The sequence below is a fragment of the Carya illinoinensis genome, chromosome 14 (assembly GCF_018687715.1).
Source record: "Carya illinoinensis cultivar Pawnee chromosome 14, C.illinoinensisPawnee_v1, whole genome shotgun sequence".
NCBI lineage: Eukaryota > Viridiplantae > Streptophyta > Magnoliopsida > Fagales > Juglandaceae > Carya > Carya illinoinensis.
Window position 1 is genome coordinate 30,522,438 of NC_056765.1, and position 15,086 is coordinate 30,537,523.

General features: G+C 34.0%; 2 protein-coding genes across 2 annotated transcripts; one reads left to right on the forward strand and one right to left on the reverse strand.

Annotated features, from left to right (window-relative positions):
- Positions 1–676: 676 nt before the first annotated feature.
- On the reverse strand, positions 677–4,282 carry LOC122294934. The gene is made up of 5 exons (XM_043103930.1): positions 4,056–4,282; positions 3,824–3,946; positions 2,979–3,180; positions 2,015–2,068; positions 677–928 (listed from the first exon to the last, which is right to left on the reverse strand). Exons 1-5 carry the CDS (start codon positions 4,161–4,163, stop codon positions 906–908), a joined length of 510 nt encoding a protein of 169 aa, XP_042959864.1. The 5' UTR covers positions 4,164–4,282; the 3' UTR covers positions 677–905.
- A 5,301-nt stretch (positions 4,283–9,583) lies between these two features.
- On the forward strand, positions 9,584–15,086 carry LOC122295116 (sm-like protein LSM8). The gene is made up of 6 exons (XM_043104166.1): positions 9,584–9,785; positions 13,223–13,314; positions 13,997–14,037; positions 14,124–14,198; positions 14,548–14,600; positions 14,723–15,086. Exons 2-6 carry the CDS (start codon positions 13,278–13,280, stop codon positions 14,811–14,813), a joined length of 297 nt encoding a protein of 98 aa, XP_042960100.1. The 5' UTR covers positions 9,584–9,785; positions 13,223–13,277; the 3' UTR covers positions 14,814–15,086.

Here is a 15,086-nt window from a genome sequence, read left to right on the forward strand (position 1 = left end):
ATGGTTACGAGAAGATAGGAAGGGTGATAGAGAGATTTCGATTTGGACTCGAGCTAGTGATCAACCGAGTAGATAGTGACAAAAATGGTGGTTGATAGGTTGTGATCATCGAGTTTGAAATTTAAAAATATACCTTTTGCAGTTAATTTAAATCTACTAATTTAAATTTAAATTGTGAGTAACTGAGATTGTATAAATAACCTCGATAAGCGATAATTTTAAAATAACAAAATTTAATGGCCAGATTTTAAATTGAGTCTAACTCAATCAACAAATAATAAATACGCTTCAGCGTAATTATTGAACTTAATTAAAATCATCAATATCAATAATTAATGACTCTTGAGCTTATTCAATATAGCTTAGCTAATATTATTTAGACCCAATAAAATATTCTTATTCAATCCCATATAGCATTGGATCGGATTGTTTCATCTAAAAAGTATAGATTTATTTACGTAATAAAATATTTAGTTTTATTAGGTCTTGAAAAATGACGGAGAGAGATTTGATTAAAAATTATTTTAGTATTTTTTTAAATTTTAAAAAGTTAAATTATTTTTTATGTTTCATTTAGAAGTTTGAAAAAGTTATAATAATTAGTTTGAAAAATATTTGTGTATATGATATTTGAGAAAGAAATGAGATGAGATAAAATAAAAAGGGAATCAAGGGATGTGATAAGATGAAAGGTATTAACAAACAACCCCTTAATGTCAAGAACATAAATGAAAACATGGCAGCCATCCATAGGTAAATTTAAAATAAATTTGAAAACAAAATTCTAAGTAAATCAGAGAAAGTTGTAACATCACAAAAACCAAATAAAAACAAAGTAATATTCTTCCATTGAGGACAACCTCCTTAAACTCCGATACATAAGCATGTCACCTCTGAATATCTTCTCAACCTCCAGCAAGTAAATGACCTGAAAATCATGACACTCAGATATCCACCAATTGGTCACTCATGTAAAATTTTTTTTTATAGGTAAAAGAAGTTATAGTGATCCTCGTAAATAGGCAAAGCCCGAGTACACAGAGAGTATACAAGAAAAAGCCTAGTTATAAAATTACGTGCTACGGATAGTAGCATCTCATGTAAAATCAATGACAAAAAATCTCATGAAGTGACGATGAACTACGAGTTTTCAAACGATTCAATCAATAACATTCACGATCGGTTTTCAAGTGATGCTGATGCATATACCGGCATCTAGACAACCTAAACTCCCACCCGCTTTGGCTTTTCCCTTCCCAAAATTAGCCTTCTAATTCAAAATACTCAAAATGCAGTCAACCATTTAATCCTAATTGTAGTATGTAATCCGGTGCAGCCAATATGACACAAGGTGTCTTGCCACTCACTCAACTTCACAAAATTTTACCCCAGTTCAAATTTGCATAACATCACCACCTTTGAAACCTTAAGACTTATACAATGACAAGGACAATGCTTGCCTTACAAATTATATACTCATTTCATCGCACGCTCTATAAATGTTCACCATCCTTTAGGATCCAACCATCAAAATTGTACTACATTACTTATTTACCATTCATTTTTGTCAGCTTTTCCCATTCAAGGGTGCAATAGATCAATTTTGATATTTTAAGGTGGATTTGGATGCTCCACTGTTCCTGAACGAACTGAACTCTTGAGCCTAGAATGGGGAAGAGAAACATGCAAAGTGGGTCTTAAAACACTTATTGAGTATTTATTGTTGCCTGAGAAATTCACTCAAATAGCCATACAATAGTCACTAAATGCTATGGGACCCACTTTGTGTCTCTACCTCTCTCTCACTCTAGGCCCTATAGTTCGAGCAGGAGCTCTAAGAGATCTAGGATCATTTAGGAATAAAAAATGTATTGCTAAAAAGGAAATCAAAGAAAAGAAAAATATCATTCAAAAATATAGAAATTAAGGTACAAAACTCGGGACCAAATATATGTGAGAGGGAGGAAAATAAATATATCGATCTCATATCCATTCAAGATGCAAAAATACTAACCATTAACGAGATGGCCTTCCCAAATCCATTCTTTCCCATGGTTTCCTGAACCGACTTGACAAAAATCAAACAAAATAATGAAAAATAAGCAGCAGAAATGGAATCCCAACACAAATATCTATGAATAACAGAGGAAAAGCCGAGTTACAACATTCACTCGTATGTTTTTGTATCAGTTCACACTCGAATCTTGTAATTCCAAAGCAAATAAAATTGATCATCACAAGTACTGTTTTGTTATTTCAGTAATTTTTTAAAGGAAAATAGGATAATCAAACCCACAAACCAGTAAGCTAGACCTTTTTTGATAAATAAACCGGTAAGCTAGACCTAAAAGCCAAGAGTTAGCTGCGGACACAATCTCTCTATTTTTTTTATTTTTTATTTGGTACCGGGTATTTGGGAACAACATCCCAAGTCCCAACTAATCCCAAGGTGCACAGGTCCTTGGTAAGGAGTTTCCTGCAAGAGCATATAGGGTAATTCAAGAGAAAAATCCCCCCAGTCCGATAGGACCAAGAGATTATTTGCACCCACTGGGATTTGAACCTTGGACCTTGAAGGGAGCATACCACCAAGACCAAGGCCTTTACACCACTTGAGCCAACCACAAGGAGTTAGTTGTGGACACATTCATAGACTCCCATATGCACACGAGGTCAATGCCCGAAAAATTCTCCCGTTTAGATTATGTAATGTTTCTTCTTTGACATCGAGCCGAAGTTTCTTCTCACCTTGACTACCACAAGGGACAACAATGCTCCCAAAAAGCAATAATTGGTTGATGGAGAACAAAATTATCAAAGTACAAGATGCCCCGTTGGTTGTGAACTCGGGGGAGGCCAAATCAACAAAGGTGCCTCAGTTAATTGAGTGAAGTAACTAAAACAATAACATCTTAAGCATATGCAAAGCTGTAAATAATTAATTAAATCAATCCACTTCCAAAGTAATACTCCTTTACCTTGCTCATCCTCAGCAGGTTTTAGCCTGAAAGACAGCACTGAAATTCCAGGTATAGCGTCTCGCACAACTGCTTGGTAGGTCTTAGTCTTGCCTCCATCGGCTAAGTCCCTGGCCTCAAAAGTTATATAATACCTCATTTTATCGTAAAGGTGAGCCATTACTTTTGAAACCTTGACAAGCTCCAGCTTTGCATTTGTCTCCTACATATGAATTAATGATCTCATAATTATAAGTAAAGTGTATTACGGTAAACAGTCAATAACTATGCATATATTTACCCAGATTGAGGAGAGAAACACTTTCGTCAACTAATTTAAGAACCAAGGCTGGAAATGTACAAACTGGATTCTTTCTCTCTCTCCTCTCATTACTAGTACTTTGTATACTTGGGAAAAGGTTCTTGTATTGGATGGAGATAATCTTCATGATTTGCTTTTAGCCTACTCTAGTTCCTAACTTGTATTTCGGTATTTTCACGTGTACACTGGCTGTGTACTTTGGTTATGCCTATTTACTTGCCAATAAAATTAATCAAAAAAATCTAGTGGTTAAACCCCTGCCGATCAAAAAAAAGTTTGGGGTAGACCTCTACCTCCTCCTTTCTCTACTTATAATCATGTATCATCATCGTTATTGGTAATCAAAGCGTCCCACATCTGATATCACATAAGAAGCCTTGGTTGTAAAAAATTCTTAGAGACTTCCCTTCCAAGTGATTCTAGGGTTACCAACCATGTAAACTTCATATAATCATCTCCGTAGCACAACAATTTTAACAAAACTGAAATAAAGAAAATACGAGAAAATACCGATGCAGCATTTCAAAAAAAAAAAAAAACCAACCGCGAAGCGACGGTTGTATTCGTCGATTGCAAGCTGAGTACATTCTTCGTAGATGTCGTCGAGGTCGCGTGGTTGAATCAAATTGTAAAGGTAGCCGGCGATGATTTCGGGAACATCAAAGCCCTAAAACAACGAATCATTTGATTCGAGGGAGGAGATGAAGGAATGAAGCCAAAATTAAAGATAGGCGTGATCTAGGAAGTTAGAAGAAGAGAATGAATTCGGCACCGACCTCGCTCTTGGAAACTTCACGCTTGTAGAAGGCGCGGTATTCTTCGGGTAAGGAACGTTCACCGTCACCGACGCCGAGATCATCATCTGATTCCTCTCCCGAATCCATTGGATTTTTGAAGCAACCTGCCAATGTCACGGTTCCATATATATGAGCTGAAAAGGACGGATCAAGCGCCACGTGTACATCAGACTTTGCGAAAGTTATCCTCTTGTATTCCCTGTGATCGAGTTTTTTTGCATGTGTAATGTATACAAATTTTATTATATAAACCTTTTGTAATAATGTGGGTCTTACAAAAATAAAATAAAAAGTAAGTTTTTCATATTTTTTTTATAATAAAGTCTATTTTTTTTATAAAAAAATTTGTACCAAATTTATACATTTAAAACTTATATATATCATTTCTACTTTACAATTGACTGCTTATTAATGAGCATAGTGACTTATGCTTCTATAATAATTAATTGCTTTTCTCGTGATCTCATTCTCTTTTCTCCAATGTGACATTTTATATGTCCTCAAAATAATATAAATTTTAAACAACTAAAAGTAATTACTAAATTTTAAAGAATTTTTAATTTAGAAATAACACCATAGGCCATGAGTAAATGAGAAAGAAATCCCTTTGCTTAACTAAAATTTCTATTTTAAATTAGAAAAAATATATGAATAAAGATGGAGCCCTATAATTCTATCCAAATTGAACGATCAAGTTTAAAGAAAGATTAATGCATCTGGGTGAATTTGTTCTTATTTGAACCCAAGGGTTTGGAAGATGGAAGATGATATCCTAAAATGTAGGAGGTGATTAGGTTGGCTAGGATTTTAGGTTAGCTAAAATATGGAAGGGATTTGGTGATTTGGATGAGGCTAAAGTTGGTTCCTTGAATTTAGGGATTCAAGAATGGTTTGGATCCTAGATTATAGGATTTGCTTATGGAAGATAGGGTTTGGAGTCCTAAATTATAGGAATTGTTTATGGAGGGTAGGGTTTGGGTCCTAAAATGAAATTAGCCAAAAGATACAAATGAAATGTCAAAAAGATTTATTTAAAGCAATATATTTGAGGAAAAACCTTGAAATGTCTCATTTCAAATATGTCTTGGGTGGGTCCCATGATGGGCTCGTGGCATGGGTTGGCCTTGGCTAGCCCATGGCATGGTTGGCAGCTCGGCCATGGGCCACTCTCCTTGGGGTCTTGACAGGGAGGTGAGCGGTGACAGGAGCTTAGAGACAAGCGGTAAAGAGAGGGTTCAACCTTTTTTTCCCCATAAAGAGATGGCTTTCAAATGAAGAGACAGCAGCATACAAGGGCCTTTCATTTTTGTTCATTATGTCGTCTCAGTAGCATTTTCCTAAAACAATAGCTTTATATTGGTGAACATATGTGTTTAAATCATTGTTGTTTTGGATATATTGATATTCATAATTTTTTGCTCTCGTTTTATTTTTTAAGTGTTGACACACCTTATTTAATAAAGTCCAAATACAGGTTTCCTTGTTGAGCTGCTAATTTTTACTAGCCCCAAAACCCATGAATTTTAAAGCAAAGTAGGGGCTATGAATTGAGAGAGAGGTGTATAATTTGTTTATTGCAAGATAACTTTTTTTTTCATGGCTTTTGTCGTTTAATTCAAGTAAAAGGGCATAAAGGAGATCTTTTGGGCTTGTACGTACTTTTTATTGAATAAAAGATCTTCTTTTGGGCTTGCAAGTAATTATTTGCTTTTGTCGTTTAATTCAACTAAACAAGCCTCCCTCCGAACAAAAATGAGTTCTGCTAGAGAGAGCCTATTTTGTGCACACTGTGTGCACCCCCACTGATGTCGCAAGGCAATTAAAAAAAACAATTTAAGATCAAAATTTCAAGAGTGTCAAAACTTTATACCCACAACACCATCATGAAAATTCAAAGCACAGTTCACGTCACTGGAACTTTCAGCTCATTGGATATTGAAGACACGTATGGTGCAAATTCCCGCTCTTCGTAAAATCAAGAAAGTTTGGGCCAGATTGGGTATCTACAGCACAGAAATGAACAACCCTCACAATCAACTTAATAAAATAGCAAATTCATTTAGAAATTACACTTGCCTTTTTTTCAATTATTTTAGATGAACATTTTTCAAATTGGTAAAACCCAAATGGCATGTGAATCAAACAAAAGGAAATAGAAAAATTTAGAAAAGCTAACCCTTTTACAAGCTGAAATGGGATGGTGAAAGATTGCCTGCCCAGCCAAAAGGAATATAGGGGCTTCGGGGTATTGAACGAAAGAGACCTAAAGTGAGAGTTAGATCTCTCTCTCTGTCTCTCTCTCTCTCTCGTATCATATCGAAATGGTCCTACTTATAAGCGTTTCCCCTTTGGTTGTCAGGTAACAAGATTGCATTGACAGAAAACTTGGGTGCTACCAATGTTATCAATTTTTTCCTCTTTCCACTTACCCACATGGTAGTGATCCAACTAAAGATTTTGATTCTAGTGGGTATTTTTTGCAAATTTTCTGCTTGTAATAGACGGTTGACCGAAGTGATGAGTTTGTGCTTTAGTAATGAGGTCTCAGTTCAGTTGATTTTTTTTTTAATGCTCATATCTGATAATTACTACTGCTAGCTCGATTGCTGTCTTTGATGTTTGATGAATTTTTAAAACTGAATAGATGTTAATGATTTCTCATATCATAAACCTTCCCTAACATATGGTTTCTCACAAGCGTTGTTCAGCTGGAAAACTTTCCTCATCTTAGTCGTTTGGGCACTCTGCTTTTAAATAAAAATAGAATTACTTGCATCAATCCCAACATTGGAGGTAAGGTTTGAATAGTGTTGTTGTTTAGGTTGCAGAGTTCTTACCAAATTTACCCACATTAGTTCTTACGAACAACAGCCTTAATTGTCAACTTGGTAAAGATTGATCCTCTTGCGTCACTTCCAAATATGCAGTTTCTTAGTTTGTTGAATAATAACATCACAAAGAAACCAAATTATTGGCCAAATCCTATAATTAAAATAGCATGTTTAGCTATTCGTTCACTATTAGGGTTTTGTGGTCCTTCATAAATACTCTGTCATATAATGGCAAGAAAAAAAATTGAAATTGTTAAAATATCAATGAAAATTTCTATGAAAATTTTGACTATAGCACATGACACAAAATAAAGGTTAGGAGAGTATTTAGACTAACAAACAAAGCATACCTTCTATTAATTCCACATTCATATATATCACTAATGGTCAAACCAAATTTATAATGCTTCCTAAACTCATTAGGCGAGCTTGGATTTGTTTTGTTTGAAGAAAAACTTGTATTGTTATATATAACTAAACATTACAAATAATATTTGCTATATAAAGGTCAATCTACATTTATATGAATACTCGGCCCAAATGGACAAACCTAGCTATTACATTAGTATTGTTACGAATGTTAGAAGTTAGTTATACTTACTCCTTTGTATTTCATAAATTCACTATGCACGTTAATCGAACCAACTACAAGTTACTTCTTAAGTATCTCAAGAAATTCGGATTCATTTTGAAGATTTATCTTTATTATATGAGAAATATACATAACACTCTTTTTTTAGAAGGAGAAAAATATTAAAATTAACTTTCTTTACATGTATGTTTGAAAAACATTATAGAGAAATATATATATATATATCAAATATATAATCTCTTCTTCAGTTTTGGATTGTAAGGAAACTTAGTATTTGAAAGAATAATCATTCTCTTTTCTAATTCCATTGTGTTGGATTCACTCAAATGCTATCTTTAAATAATAGTCATAAGGTAGTGTCTGATTTGCTTTGCAACAATCAATAAGCTCGTGGAGAGAAAGTTTTGATATATTTTATTCCGAATGCTTAATTTTCATTACAGCAGCTATAGCATCAACAACTACAATTGTCATACAACAATTTGAAAAAAGAAGAAGACAATAATAAAATAGTTAAGATTTTAAATTTACTGTTTGCCTAAACATGCAATAACTTCAAACAAAATTAATGACAAATTACGACAAAGTAAATAAACGACCAACTCGTGATCCAGCTTGTGTGCATATATAATATATATTATATATATTTACTAATAAATTAAATTCTTAAAAGCACAATACCGTGTAATTTTGAAAAATTGTATTATTTTAAACATCATAATAAATGCATACATTGAGAAATGCAGCAAAAGCTTTTACATCACTTACTGATTGTTTGCCTTTTGATGGGTGGCGACACACAATTAGAAACATGATTACGCCAATCCCACTCCTAATATAGTTTGTGTATGCATAATTGTATTGTAGAGCTTTAAATAGAAGAGAGATCTACACATAAAGTGATCAATTCATAATATTTCTTTAGCAATCAATGATAATGTATAAATTAGAGAGTTAGCTAGCATGATTTATTTATAATTTATATTTAATTCTTAGACTTTAAATTAAATTCATACAACTTTGAACTACTAGTAACTTATAAGCCTATTTGAACATTCATCCCAATTCCCAGCTCCCTCTCTAGATAAATTGTCTTATTTGGCTTAATGTAGTTGTATAATTATATTGATTGATTATAAAATGAGTTGTAAAATAGTTATAGAAAAATATATATATGTATCATTACAAAAATTCTATGTGCAGTCACTCTTACATACTCTTTTATGCATTCTATTGATGTAATTGGTTGTGTATTAAAAAAATTGATATAGTCAATCACATCAATAAAATATACAAAAAATACATAAAAATAACTGTATGTAATATTACCCGTGTCGTTATCCCATAGAAAAAATCTTTTGTCATGCTTGTTTTTGCGTAGCCTTTTAGGTAGAATACAGTTTTGCTACGTACAAGTAAAGTCGTGTACTAATCTACGTATTAATATTGATTTCTTCATATTCAAAATTTAAATTAATACAGTTTTTAATAAAATTTATTTTTTGACCAATTATATTAAATTGATATACATATTAATATACAATTATACTTGTAACCAAAATTTTCCTGCAGAATAGGTGTGGCACAAGCAAGTCTGTTGGATTTCTTCTTTTCAGATGGCATTTATCCTTATAAAAAGGCTACTGATGATAACATCATTTTAGGCATATTTTATAATTCTGTACTGTAATTCAATAATTATTTGGTAATTTAATGGAAGGATTTACTTGATTGGTTGGTCGATTGAAAATATATACACTTAATTATTCTTATAAAAAATATTACTCAAATTCCTAAATCATTGAACATGCATTGAATTCCTTTAATATGAATAATTAATTTTAACTTAGCTCCATATAGTACGTAAAATTGTTAAATTATTTTTATTATAAATAAATATAATAAATCATATAAAATTATATTAATTTATGAATTTATTTATTTAAAATATCGAAAAAAATAATAAATAAAAATTGAATTAAAAAAAAAAAGAAGAAGAAGAAGAAGAAGAAACTATCGATGATACCATGGGCTTTGGTAAAAGTTACACTGTTCTCTGGGCCCAAGACTCCAAACAAGGGCATCCCATAGTTTCCTCTCGCTTTCGTGCTGATACTTCCGCATTTCTCTATTCCCCCTTTTTACTTCTCTTCTTCCCGCCACCGTCCCGCTTGATCTTCCCGGCCTTCTTTCTTCGTTCACCTACTCTTCGTTTTCGTCGTTCATTTAGCGCCGGTGCCGCCTTTTGGCCACGAGTTTCGGCTGTTTCTAGCTGATTATACCAAGGTGAGGATTTTTTAATCTGTTGTTTCCCTATTTTCACTCGACATTTCACTCCATCATATATGGTCTATTAGCGGCCTCTTGGCTCTGTAACTGTAAGTGTGCCCGCATGCGCGCGTTTGAACGGGAGTTACGTTTTTAGGTTTGGTTTCGTTTGTGGGGTGTTTGAAGAGTTACTGGTTTAGGTGGTGTTTTGGATTCGAGTGATGGTGGGCTTATTTTCTGATGGGGGGTTTTGGGTTCCTTTGGTTTTGGGTGTTAACCATTTGATCATTACGGTGAGTTAAGGGTTTGTGGGGCAGTATCACGAGGGTGCGGGCATAAGATGAGGAAAGTTTGAGTAGACTTCTGAGTTGGGACTTGGGAGGCCGTGGGTCTTTTGTGAACAACTCAAAATAATTGGTAAATCATATGCCACCTGACTGATAGAGTATTTGACCGTAAACATTCCCCAACCTGGCCTAATGCTCCTGGTCAATAGGCTGATGATGTAACGAAAAGAAGACTGTAATATACTGACTATTAGTAATTATCAGAAAAAGAACAGATCGGTTCTTGGCAATTAGCCACTTACAGTAGTTCTTCTCTAGCAGAAACCACTAGTAGGCTACTTCCTCTCTCTCTCTCTCTCTCTCTCTCTCTCTCTCTCTCTCTCGTGTTGTTTCTCTCGTTGGATTCTGGAGTCTAGCCTTCTTAGTTTCGTACTCCTTTCCCAAACTTAAAGATTACTATTTGATGATGATGATGATGTATTATTTGTGTGTAGGAGAAATTAATTAGATGGTAATAATCTAGTGTTTATCTTTGATTAAATATTAAAGATATATATATATATTTTTTATCATTGATTGAATATCATAGACGTCAAGTCCTCACAGTGTTGCATAAATTCATTGGGTTCTGACTTTATTTATTTTGTAGCTTGTTGAGAGAGAGAGAGAGAGAGAGAGAGAGAGAGAGAGAGAGTAAAAAATGTTGGCATTGAAACATTGTCTTCAAATTAAGGAGTCTGTGTACATGGGCTTTGCCAATGTATACGTCCTGTATACATGAGCTTCGCCTATTACATTCGTTGAATAAAATTCCATCTTGCTTATAAAAAAAATTGAGTCTGAAGTTTCAATATAAAAGAGCTGCTACATTCACCTATTTCATTCGTATTAATAAAACTGCCTCTCTTACTTATAGAAAAAATAAAAAGAGCTGCTAAATTTCTGGTTTGTAGCAAACTTCTTAGCCTATGTAGCAAATTAAGGAGTCTGTGTACATGGGCTTTGCCTATGTATACGTCTTATATACATGAGCTTTGCCTATTACATTCGTTGAATAAAATTCTATCTTGCTTTAAAAAAAAATTAAGGAGTCTGAAGTTTCAATATAAAAGAGCTGCTACATTCACCTATTTCATTCGTATTAATAAAACTGCCTCTCTTTCTTATAGAAAAAATAGAAAGAGCTGCTACATTTCTGGTTTGTAGCTTCTTAGCTGTTTGAGATCTAGTAATCAGAGGTTTGTATATAGCTAAAACTAGTGTTGTCAATCACTTATTCAAGCCAATGAAGGTTAAGGAAAGGTTTCTGTGAGTCCATCTTTTTGTCAGTATACACCTACCGGTGTGTAATTAGATGGTGGCTAGGGGCAATCCACATATTGCAGCTATTTGGAAGAAGGTTCCCATTTATCTTTGGTGGTGTCTTTGGAGGGAAAGAAACAATCAAAGTTTTGAAGATCGCCAACAGACCATGGTGGTGTCTTTGATAGTTTACTCCAATGGTCTATTGAAATAGATCTCAATGGATTGAGTATCTACAACTTTTTTTGTGTCAATTGCTAATCATGCTTAGGTGTTTCTTTTATATACGACTCATGTACATGGGCTATGCTTATTGCTATAAATAAAAGTTCTTGCTTACCTAAAAAAAATTTAGACAATGACTAATCCCTTTGCAAAATCTATTGCTTTGTTCTTCTTCACTTGTATTTTTGAGTTATAGATTATTGCCATGTTCCCCAAAATGGAAGTTCTTTCATCTAGATCTCAACTCATACATGGCATGCCCCAGTTGGCTTTACATGAGTTGATTGATAAAAGTATGAAAGTGAACTTTGTATCACCTATGGTGGGACAGAAATCTTAAATAATAAGCCTTAAATCTTACTGCAATCAGCATTTTCCCCAAGTCTTGATCTGTTGGCCTACTTACTCTTGATTTTGAAGGTGGGAGAAAATTTGGTATTTGATATCGATATACAATATCCTCTAGTTGGGCCTTTGCATTTATGGGTCTTTAAAGGTCAAATTCTATAGGAATTGACATTTTATTTTCTCCAATTGACATCCCATGGAAACTTAGAGAATCCATTGTACTTTGAGTTTGTGGGCTAAGATCTTTGTAAGGAATGATGAGAATGTACTGAATCTGTTTCTGTTTTAGTTTTCCTGTTTTCTAGAGTGCAGTAGGTATTTCCTTTGTATACTTCATGTGTACTTGGGCTATGTCTATTCGTGATAATAAAATTCTTATTAATTTAAAAAAGAAAAAAAAAAAAAAAAAAAAACTTAGAGACTCCATTGTGCTCTAACGATATCTGTAAGTGACTGATACTAGTGGAAGCATCAATGATATTTTTTTGGGCACCGGGTGTCCAGAATAGCGTCCCAACTAATCCCGGGAGTGCACAGGCCCTCAACAATAGTGGAAGCATCAATGATTATTGTTATGTTTTGTTGCTTTTCTTAAATTAGGTTGATTTTCTTACTTGCTTTAGTTTGCGTCAAGAGCTGATAATTTAGTTGGCTAAATGTAATCTCTCTTTATGCCATATCTCATAGGAATTATCCCTCTCTTTTCTCTCCCTCTACTCTCTATATGTTGCACTATAAGCCAGGTAAGTGCTTCAGAATAATTAACAATTTCTAATTAATCCTCCATTCCAGTTATGATTTATAGCTTGAATTGATTGATCACATCCTAAATATTTATTTCTTTTACCAATTTGATAACCCCTAGAGGTTAGCTCAAGTGGTAAGGGCCTTGGTCTTGGTGTTAGGCTCTCTCTTGGTCTAAGGTTCAAAACCTTTTGGGTGCAAACAATTTCTAGGGGACATTAGAGTTTAGACTGTGGAATTTCCCCTTGATTTACCTAAGGTGCACTTGCGGCAAACTCCTTGCCGATGGCATGTGCACCTCTGAGATTAGTCAGGACTTTGTTCTTGGACACTTGATGCCAATAAAAAATGTTCTTTTACCAATTTTATTATATCATATCCTTTAAATCTCACCTCCACTCTCCCTTGCCCCCCTAAAAGTATTATAAATAGAGAAATATTTTTATAATGTTTATCATATATCTCATATTTCTTATTTTCTTCGTTTTATGTAAACTGCCCCTAAAGTGCTCATGCCTCCCTCCCCCTTTTCTTTTTTATTTTTTGCAGAAAATAACCAGTCCTGCATACAGGTCTCTGATATATCCTTTTTGGGAGCTCAAATATGTCAAGTGGCCTTGGACTTGAATCTCTTGTAGATCGTATGCAAATACTTGACAAATACTTTTCATTTCTTTTATGTTTCATATATATATATACACGCTAAGCTACAGGGAAGGTCTTCTTCTTCTTCTGTTCCCCCCCCCCCCCCACCCACTCTCTCCCCTTCTGTTTTATCACTTTTTGACAAAGGCATTAGGCTAGGTGCATTAAGGTGTAAGCTTTTCAAACAATAAATTTTTATTTCCAAAAGTTATGCTTTTCTAGGAAGTAAAACATTTTTTTTGTGAAAACTTATGGAAAATACACGCACACAATATTGATTACAAAAGAAGTAATAGACAGAATGCTAATATTTTTCTCTCTGTAAATTGAAACATTTCACTTTAATAGATTATTTACTGTTAAAATTTATTTAAATCAAATGGTGATTCCTAAAATGGATACCAGATTATGTGGAACATACTTCATCTGCTATTTTTGGCTATAGATTAGATTGGAAGAACACGAGCTAAATAAAAGAAACCGAAATAAATCCGATTAGGAATTCTTACATCTGGTTTGAAATTTTGTTATCACAGATTCACACTTGATTTGAAATTTATTGAAATCGCATAGAGATTGTTAAGAGTTTATCATGCAACAAATACTTTTAAGTATCGAGAAACTTTGGTTTACTATGAGTTACAAAAATTATTTGTAAGTCATTTTGTCTGTGTGCAGAAACTATATCAGTTATCACAAATGACGGACGCAACATAGTGGTATGTGACATAATAATAGTTCGATGCACCAGCTAGATATTACCAATGAGGTATTATCGTATTAACAGTTTTGATTTTCCATATAGGGAGTACTGAAAGGCTTTGACCAAGCTACAAATGTTATCCTAGATGAATCTCATGAACGTGTCTACTCGACAAAGGTTTGTATCTTCTACTTGACACATCTCAGATGCTTTCACTCTTAGGAGCATGAGTGATTGGACTTGAAGAATTTTAGAAACAACATATGTATTAACTTTCCTGGGAATGTTTCGGCATCTTTTTGTGAGACATTTTTTTCCCTTTTTCTCATTTCTTTATGCCCTCCCCTTGTGGAGGATATGGGGGTGGTAAGAGTGTTGACTGATGTAACTTGTTGGTTCTTTTATTAGTTATACCATGCTGAATTTGGGAATGTTATGTGTGGTTCACGGAGTAGAACCAAATAAATATAAATTGGGGTTTCACCCCACTTAAATAACTGGACTTCTGGCTTCTTCTGACTCACAGGAAGGTGTTCAACAACTTGTGCTGGGCTTGTACATAATAAGGGGCGACAACATGTAATTTCTAACCTTTTTTTATATGTATTCCTCTCCTCTCCCGGGGTAGGGAAGTGAGAGGACTCTTGCTGATGTTTCTTACTACATGCTACAACATAATCTCTGTGCCTTGATTCTTGCAGAAGCATTGTTGGGGAGCTGGATGAAGAGCTTGATTCTAATCTTGATTTATCAACACTGAGGGCTCATCCCCTTAAGCCTGTCATCCACTGATCGACCTGGAAAATTGTAGAGCTGTTATAGACTAAGCGAGCGATTACCTTAAAACAATTGTCAGAACATGTAGGTATATTAAAACGAGAATTCTGTGCTATAAGCCTTTGAAAGTGCCGAATATTCTGTCTGCAGCGGTTTTGCAATATTTTTTGTTTGGTCATTATTTGCAGTTGTGAGAGCTTTCAGTCCTGTTCTAATAGAAATGAACATTACCCAAGTGTCGATCAGTTAACTATTCCATGATCTAATTATAAGAACATGTTGCGGATA